Source organism: Tarenaya hassleriana, unplaced genomic scaffold, assembly GCF_000463585.1.
Source record: "Tarenaya hassleriana unplaced genomic scaffold, ASM46358v1 Cleome2, whole genome shotgun sequence".
Lineage (NCBI taxonomy): Eukaryota > Viridiplantae > Streptophyta > Magnoliopsida > Brassicales > Cleomaceae > Tarenaya > Tarenaya hassleriana.
In genome coordinates, this window is record NW_010965372.1 from 6,913,296 (window position 1) to 6,922,385 (window position 9,090).

The 9,090-nt window shown below is 39.4% G+C and overlaps 2 protein-coding genes across 5 annotated transcripts in view; one reads left to right on the plus strand and one right to left on the minus strand.

The window, feature by feature from the left end:
* The first annotated feature begins 5,471 nt into the window (after window positions 1-5,471).
* On the plus strand, window positions 5,472-8,078 carry LOC104812778 (inositol transporter 4). 4 transcript variants are annotated; one of them, XM_010540118.2, is made up of 5 exons: window positions 5,472-5,705; window positions 5,819-6,013; window positions 6,123-6,529; window positions 6,613-7,326; window positions 7,397-8,078. In XM_010540118.2, exons 2-5 carry the CDS (start codon window positions 5,878-5,880, stop codon window positions 7,871-7,873), a joined length of 1,734 nt encoding a protein of 577 aa, XP_010538420.1. In that variant the 5' UTR covers window positions 5,472-5,705; window positions 5,819-5,877; the 3' UTR covers window positions 7,874-8,078. The 4 variants fall into 4 exon arrangements, with proteins under 4 accessions (XP_010538420.1, XP_010538419.1, XP_010538418.1 ...); XM_010540117.2 differs by having other exon boundaries at window positions 5,472-5,661; window positions 5,797-6,013; XM_010540116.2 differs by having other exon boundaries at window positions 5,473-5,661.
* Window positions 8,079-8,246: 168 nt separating this feature from the next.
* Window positions 8,247-9,090, minus strand: part of LOC104813330 (U-box domain-containing protein 4-like) — a 2,042-nt gene continuing 1,198 nt past the window's right edge. The window contains exons 2-3 of the mRNA XM_010540894.2: window positions 8,787-9,084; window positions 8,247-8,570 (exon numbers count right to left, since the gene is read on the minus strand). Of these exons, the coding sequence (XP_010539196.1) occupies window positions 8,505-8,570; window positions 8,787-9,084 (364 nt within the window). The 3' untranslated portion in view covers window positions 8,247-8,504. The remainder of the gene's footprint in view (window positions 8,571-8,786; window positions 9,085-9,090) is intronic.

Here is a 9,090-nt window from a genome sequence, read left to right on the forward strand (position 1 = left end):
TTTAGATGACAAGTGTATATATAGACAACGAGTCATATCCAATAAATACATTGCTCAATTGTTTGACACAATATTTTTAATTAATTTCACGCTAAAAAAAGAGAGAGAAATGTCTTCGTTTTATAAAAGGATAGTGATAGTCAATTGGGCTTTTTAGTACATGAAAATTGTGGGGTCTTATTGGTTATCGTGATGGCCCAAAGGGAGAATATTTGGGCCCAAAGTTATTATATAATCTACATTATTTGGGTTGGGTGCTAATACGGCCTTGCACGTATTTTGGTCGGAGTCCCTTACCTTATGGATGAATGTTTCGATATTCGATTTGAAAATTCTTTCATTTTTATAAAAAAATATATACCAGTCGATTCAATTTTAGTTCCAGAATTTATACAGAAACTTTTAATTTTTTAAAGAAATTTTCATTTTCTCTAGGTTTTTTAAAAATTCGGTTTTGTAAAAAAAATAATAATACCACGTTTTCCTAATTTTTAACGGTATTTTAACTGTGGATTTTGAGAGAGAGAGAGCCAACAGCTATAGAGAGTGCTGTGTGAAATTACTTCAACACCCTCAGCCTAATCTTGAAATTTCGCATGTAGGTTCAGAAAACGAGTTTATTAATTAGGACGAATACCGAATCTAGAAAACGCCTCTCGCGTTTTCAGAATTCAATCCAATCATTCGCGAAAAACATACACACGCACCTCTCAGTGTACACATACAAAATTTAACTGTACGGAAAATGGCGACCCAACCAGCCTAGAGAGAGAGCATGGCGACGGCGAACTGGAAGTTGTGGTCGTCGTCGGTGTCCGTCGCCCTCCGAGCGAGAGCCACTCTCCGGCCGAGCAGACCGAGGGCGCGTCGCCACCGGTCACCGCCGCCGGAGAGGATATGCCGGAGCTGGAAGAAGAAGAGGCCAGTGGCGATGGCCATGTCCACGACCGCTGTACGGACGAATCTGAAGCTGGATATCAGTTTCAGAGCGTACGGACACAGCAGAGACGAAGGAATGGGGGAGGAGACGAGACCTGTCTTGATCGCCATCAGAATGTGGATTCCCATTCTCACATGCCTTTGCTCGTGTATATGTGAAGCCGATATATATATATATATGTATAATATATAAATTCTATTAATTTCATACAGACCTCTACGACTACGTGGCACTGGCATTCCTTTTATGGTTTTTTTTTTTTGCATTTTCGACACCACTTTTTTTTTTTTAAAAAAAAAACTTAAAAAAGGAGTGTCCACTCACAGTACCATAAACATATGAGAATGTTTTTAAAATTCTTTAATAACAATATCATTAACAATGTTCCTTTCTCTAAAATATTTTTTAAAAATTAAACGGTAGCGAGAAAAATACGGTAGTTTTATTTCATTAATTTTTTTTTGCATACTTGTTTGGAATGTTAAGAATCGTGGTAGATTTATATTGTTTATGTAAATTATGTTGTGTTGGTAGGAAAATGGAGGTAGCGAGACTTTTATAATTGGACTATGATATTATTATCATGATCGTAATAGAATTGATATGCGTATAATTTGTGATAGATTTAATAAATTACAATAATATATATCGTGTGATATATATATATATATATATATAATAAGCAGATTTGGATTAAATTAAACATGAAATGGACATGTATGCATGCTTTGAATTATGTGTTGGCATGCAATAATAGATATAGTTGGGGGCTTTTTGGAGTCTAGCGCGAAATTTCCTCGAAGTTTCACACACACACATATATATATATATGCGGTCATATATACAGACACATACATATTAATAAGTGGGTCTCTGTATATGTGGCCGAATTCGATCGAGGTTCATACTTCAAAAATAGGCTTCAATTCAAAATTTAATGGATTTAGGAGATTTTCGTCTAATAACATATTCATTGAATTTCACTCTCTTTTTCAAATGGGTTTAATTTTTTTTTAAAAAAAGAATTGGGTAAAAAAGCATTAATGGGCTTCATCCTGTCTAAACGAAACAGCCCACTAGCCCAATGATCCAAAATCTAGGGTTTTCGTCATTCACGTTTGCTATATATACACACCCACACGCACTTATCTCCTCCCCGGGTCGGCAGCGGTGTTCTTCGTTTTCTTCGATTTGTCTTTCGAGATTTTGTTTGTGCTTGATTCTCGGATTTGTTCCAATTTTCGATCAGTTTTACCCTATCTTCGTCTCTGAGTGTCGTTTAATTTGCGAAATCGAGCCTGTTTCTTATTTTTCCTCTCTAATAGGTATTGCGATTTCAAAATTTGGGAAAAAAATCTTATGCTGCGTTATAGATTTCGGATTTCGGGAAAATTCTTCTCTGGTAGAAAGAGATTGACGTGTGATTTCTCTCCAAGAAATCGGATACTTTGAGAAAAAGGGGCAATCGGAGAAAAAAAAGAATGGTTGCATAACCCTACGAGTAAACGTCACACAGCAAAAGGCCGATGAAGGCGTTGACGGAGCCTCTCTCTCGAAGGGAGGCTTCTCCGTTGGAGGTCGATCGGGGGTCTCATATTCCATCGCCTTATGTAGCAGCGTCGTTGCCTTTACCATCTGGGACTGGCCATGAGACCTATACTTACACGCACATATGCATGTATATATACATCTCCCTTGCTTGTTTGTTTGGCCATTGATGAAATCTATATCTCATAAAACACCATCTTTCGGGACTGAATGGCTTTTCTTTTAAAGCCTTGCTGTTAATTCTGCAATTCTGAGGCCTCTCTCTCTTTTTTGTAATTGTTTATTAATTTTTCCTTGTTTTTCATATTCCGAATCATCTTAACCCCTATTTTTTCCCAGAAACTAAGACGTTGAAGGTTTTAGATTTATTGGATTTACAAAAAACCAATCAAGTTTTTAACTTTGTATGTAGTTGGCTTTTCTAAAAATTTGGATAATTATTTTAATGAAAAATCAACTAAAAATTTAAAAAACTTCTTTTTATTTTCGAAACTAAAAATCATAATATAAAATCGAAAAACTAAAAACCAATAATTGAAAAAATTAAAAATCTAAAGTTAAAAAGTCAAAATAAAAACTAGTCTCTTGAATAATTGCTCCTATAATTTGCAAATAGATGGGCCGCGGCCTAGTATTAACTCACCGGGCCGTAATATATTGGCCTTTCTTTTTGGGCCCATTAAAAAATGTTTCTTCGATAATTGAAGCCGAACATTAATGACCATAAATAATTTCAATGTCAAAACCATGTTGTACGGAATATAGATGGATGGCCTGCATTTACAGCTACAACGTTGCGTGTGATTTCCTTACGGACGGAAGAAATCATATAAAATCGTTAAGATATGTGGGCGTGTGTATAAAACGACCCAATGAATATAATCAAAATGTCATTTTCTTTAAATTTATTTTTCCCAAATTTATCTAGGCTTTTTTTTGAATTAGAATGTAATTTATTTTTTTATATAAGAAAGTAATTTAATTTGTCTGAGGGTCAATGGAGGTGTGATCAGATGCGCCGCACGTGCAGAAAAAGAACTGTAAATGGGGAGAACTAAAATTAAGTTTTGTTTCTTCCAATCGAAAAATATGGTATTCTTAATTTTAAAAAAATTAAATTTTGTAGAACTGAAACGAACAAATTTAAAAAAAAATAATCCAAAAAATCGATATTTTAGAAAATTTAATCTTTTAATAAAAACCAAATTTAAAATACATAAGAATATAAAATAGGTTTGAGTTTTTCTATTGTATGATTTTTAAAAATCTAATTGGTATACCAATACAACGTGCTTGATATCCGATCTTGAAATTAATTTTCAGTTATAAAAAAAAAAATTACATATGTATATGGGAAAACAATTGACCCCTTATTATTTCGTCATCAGATTTTTTACCAAATGGAAACTATTAAATTTAAATGGCCTTATCGTCAACAATAAACCGTTTGCCATGAGGGACTTTCTATATGGAATTTGTTTAGGAACCAGAAATAGGTAAGCAGGACAACTCAGTTAACCAACAAGCGTTGTGTTAAGTTTGAAGTTTATCCTCTATTGCGATTTCTGTATTACCAATCCATTTTTTTTTTTTTGGCATTTCATCTCAATCTCTACAACTATATATATATATATGTATATAAAAACCCTCTTTATTCCTCAATCCCAAAGACAAAAAGAAGAAATTTCAACATCAAGGGTTCCTGCAAGCGATATAGAGAATATCTCTCTATCTTGCCAAGGTAACCCAAAACCCTCTCTTTTTTTTTTTCCTTAATGAAATGAAAATGAACAATTAAAGGGAAAACAATGTAAACAATAATAATTCTTATGGGCCAGTGTTGATGATGATGGGTCAAAGCTTAAGGTTCCAAGGCATTTATTTGTTCTTTTTCCCATTTGCTTATGAGATTCGAATCTATATCCAATTATGTTTTTACCCCAAACCGAACGTGCAGAATGCTCGAATTCGCTTTTTCTTGTTTTATGGACATAATTACCCCTCTGTCTGTGGTAGTCTTGAGGGGGCTTTCTTTGTTTTGTTTTGCAAATGTGACATGCAAATATTTTTGTGATTGAAGAAAATGTTTCTTAAAAATTTAAAACCTGAATTCTTTTCTAACATGATGTAAATGCTCTGTAATTTGAAAGATACAGATTTTCTGTTACAAGTCGTCAAATCAGTGTTTCATTATCATTCCAAACAAGTTAAACAAGTGAAAGAGTAGGGGTCTTAATCGGGTCGGCACGAATCCGCACTTGATCCGAGGGTTTTGGGATCGGGTTCGGGCCGATCCGATTTTTTTTTCCGGAACTATATAGCAAAATCTAAAACCCTATAGAATTCGAACTCGATCGATTCGAACCGGTTCGGTCAAATTCCTTTGTAAATTTATTTTTATTTTTATTAAGATTTTTTTTTTAAAAAAAATTATCGGATTTTCGAGTCGGCCTGAGTAGGATTTGAACCCGACCCAAAAATCTATTTTTTTGACTAATACAACTTAAGACTCAAAATTTAATATTTTTCAGATGAATTAGGATATCTAAAGTTAAACCCTTGTAAAGAGGATATCATCATGTACTATTTTCTTGAGATAAGATAAATAGACAACGAGAGATTTCATTTCACGGGTAAATCATAATTATCTGGATAATGTTTTTGTGTAGATATGTTTTGATATATCCATCCATAATTTCGAGTAATTTTCCCCCCACAAAATTTCGCGATAAAATGATTTAAACAGAACCTGTTACCGAGATTAGAGGCGTACTAACAGGGGAAATTCTATAAAAGGAAAAAAAAGCATCACAAAATTAGCAAAGATTATCCTTGGCGATTACAAGTGATTTAAAAACTCGGATCCTAATTATTTTCAGTTACTTATTGAAATTTACATGAGAATCCCGTGAAAATCTAACCGTCCAGATTTACAGCGAGGAGGATTAACCCGTGTGTGTGAGTTGGGTAATTATGGTTAAAAAAGGGATAAAATCCACAATCGGCCTTTTCTCTCTATCCATCCCCGGAGGGGTTTCCACTGGAATCGTCTTCTTCTTCTCCCCTCTGTTCTTTTTGAGATCTTCTATAAATATAAGATTGCAGCTCACACCAAACCCTCTAAACATTTCGACCAAAAAAAATAAATAATTAATCCATCTAATCTTCTTCTGGTGAGTTGGATCATCCCACACTCTGATCTGTTGTTGATTTGCATGTATGATTATGGGCTTTAATGATTTTAAGATTGATGTCTTTGGAGATTGTTGGATAAGTGGATAATCACTTGGTCTGAATTCTGGGTTTAGGGTAAAAGTTTTTAATTCGCAGGAATCAGAGGAGAGCAAAATCTAGCGACAGATCAGAGAGTGGGAAGGAATATTCCGGCGATGGTGGAAGGTGGAGTAGTGAAAGCGGACAAGACAGAGTTCACTGAGTGTTGGAGGACGACATGGCAGACTCCTTACATTATGCGTCTTGCCCTCTCCGCCGGCATCGGCGGTCTCCTCTTCGGCTACGACACTGGTTAATTCCCTCGGATCTTTACATATATATATACATACATACATGTATATACATATATGTATACAGAGTGATTGATTGGCGCAACGCCATGTTTGATGATGGAATGCAGGAGTGATCTCTGGTGCGCTTCTTTACATCAAAGATGATTTCGAACAAGTGGAGAAGAAAACATGGCTTCAGGAAACCATCGTGAGTATGGCAGTGGCCGGCGCCATCGTCGGAGCCGCCATCGGAGGATGGATCAACGACAAATTTGGCCGGAAAATATCGATCCTCATCGCGGACGTCCTCTTCTTCATCGGAGCCATAGTCATGGCCATCGCTCCCACCCCATGGGTCATCATCATCGGAAGAATCTTGGTCGGATTTGGGGTCGGAATGGCGTCCATGACATCGCCGCTCTACATTTCCGAGGCATCGCCAGCGAGAATCAGAGGAGCCCTCGTCAGCACCAACGGCCTCCTCATCACCGGCGGACAGTTCTTGGCCTACCTCATCAACCTCGCCTTCGTCCACGTAAGTCCCAACACAAAATGAAAATCGTGTTTGTATGATTCGAAACATTCTCAGAAATCTATGCCGGAAAATGAATAAAACAGGCTCGGGGCACATGGCGGTGGATGCTGGGGGTGGCGGGTCTACCTGCGGTCGTTCAGTTCGTGCTGATGCTGTCTCTGCCTGAATCTCCGCGCTGGCTCTACAGAAAGGACCGAACCGCCGAGGCCAGAGCCATTCTCGAAAGGATCTACCCGGCAGAGGAGGTGGAGGGCGAGATGGCTGCTCTCAAAGAATCCGTGGAAGCTGAGAAGGCCGATGAGGCCGCCATGGGAGACGGCTTCTTCCAAAAACTTAAAGGAGCCCTGCAAAACCCCATTGTCAGACGTGGTCTCGCCGCCGGAATTACGGTCCAGGTGGCTCAGCAGTTCGTTGGAATCAACACAGTCATGTACTACAGTCCCTCCATTGTCCAGTTCGCAGGGTTCGCCTCCAACAAGACAGCTCTCGCCTTATCACTGGTCACTTCCGGCTTGAACGCGGTCGGGTCTATCGTCAGTATGATGTTCGTGGATCGTTATGGACGAAGGCGGCTCATGATCATCTCCATGTTCGGGATCATATCATGTCTCGTAATTTTGTCGATCGTGTTCCGCCAAGCGTCCCTCCATGCACCAAAAATCGATCCAGTAGACTCAATTTCATTCGCTCCCAACTCAACTTGCCCCGCCTACGTAAGCCCCAACCCTACTCCACTGAAGTGGAACTGCATGAAGTGTCTCAAAGCCGAATGCGGCTTCTGCTCCAACTCTAACGAAGTAAGTATGTCTTACCCTTTTCTCGTCTCTACGTTTTCGCTGCAAAGCTGTTAACTTTATTACCAATCAGTACGCACCTGGAGCATGTGTGGTCCTGTCAGATGAGACGAAGGAGCTGTGCCACTCAAAGGGCCGGACCTTCTTCAAAGACGGGTGTCCGAGCAAGTTCGGGTTCCTGGCCGTGGTCTTCCTCGGCCTCTACATCATAATGTACTCCCCCGGAATGGGTACGGTCCCATGGATAGTGAACTCGGAGATCTACCCACTTCGGTACAGAGGGCTCGGCGGAGGAATCGCAGCAGTTTCCAACTGGATATCGAATCTGATAGTGAGCGAGACGTTCTTGACGTTGACGCACGCTCTCGGGTCATCGGGCACATTCCTTCTGTTTGCGCTGTTCTCGACGATCGGACTGATATTCATATGGCTGCTGGTCCCCGAGACCAAAGGACTTCAGTTCGAGGAGGTGGAGAAGATGCTCGAGGTCGGCTACAAGCCTTCTCTGTTGCGCCGGCGGGCCGAGAGAAAGGACGTTGATACAGCCTAGATGATTATCGTCACACTCTTGCTTCCTTTTTTTTTTGTTCTCATAATAATAATATGATATAAAAAAAAATGCGTGGGAAAATGAGATGATACCAAGAACCAAATATTTAGTGGTCTGACATTCATTTTATTTTTAACTTCTCTACTTTGCTTTCGAGTCTCTGTGTCTCTATATTCGGATAATTGGAACTAAATATTTGTGCCCCATCCCATTGTCAACGGCGTATATATATACAGCCGCCCTCCACCATGTTCTTGTACTGCTCTCTTCCCTTTCTCACAAAAAAAAAAAAAAGTCAAGCTGCATGCTTTATATGGATTGCTCACTTCTTTCATTCACGGCCAAAGCTACAAGCTTTTCATATAACAAGCTGTGACCATAAAATCTTCACAAGCCATTTACTCCCATCACTGACCAAAACCCACAAAGCCTAACACCATACATAGGATGGGGGAGTAATCCCAAAATACTATAGCTTAAACATCATTACGTTTTTTAATCAAAGTCGGTAGCCAACCAACCCCCTTAAAAATTCGTGGGAATCGTTTTCTTACCTCCAATAGAGAACTCGGTATATATACATACATACACACACTACGCTGATGGAGTCGGGGACGATATGGTTATCAATTCAAGGACTTGATGAACACCCCCCCTCTTGCCTCGGCTCTCGAAGATACCCCAGAAGTCTTTCTGCCTGCCGAATCAAAAGATCCACAAGAACAACAATCAAGTTTCGAGCTTTTTCATATTTCTAATCGAACTCTGTAAATCCAACCCTTGACGCTAAGTGCAAGCAATTGCCACAACATTAAGCCTAACAGTGTAGGATTTAACAATCAAACAGAGAATTTTGGTTATGCAGTCAAAGTGATTCATCAACCGAGAAGAAACAGCTAAGCTCTTTTCTCACCTTGCGCTTGGCTCGAACGCTGACGCAACTGCCCTGAGACAGAGCCACGAGTGGAGGAATCCCACCTTCTCTTACAAGCAAACCACGGTTCCTAATGTTATCAGCGCAGAGCTGCAACAGCGTCAGCACCGCAAACTCTTTCTCTTTAACTGAACCATCTTCAATGGCTTCCACAAGCACAGCTATCCCTCTTTCCTCAACAATGGCCTCTTTGCCTTCCTCGATTGCCGCCAGGCTACTCAGCACCACCATCGCCTTCTCCGACATTCCCTTCCCTTGCTCAGCCACAAGCTCCCCCCGTGGC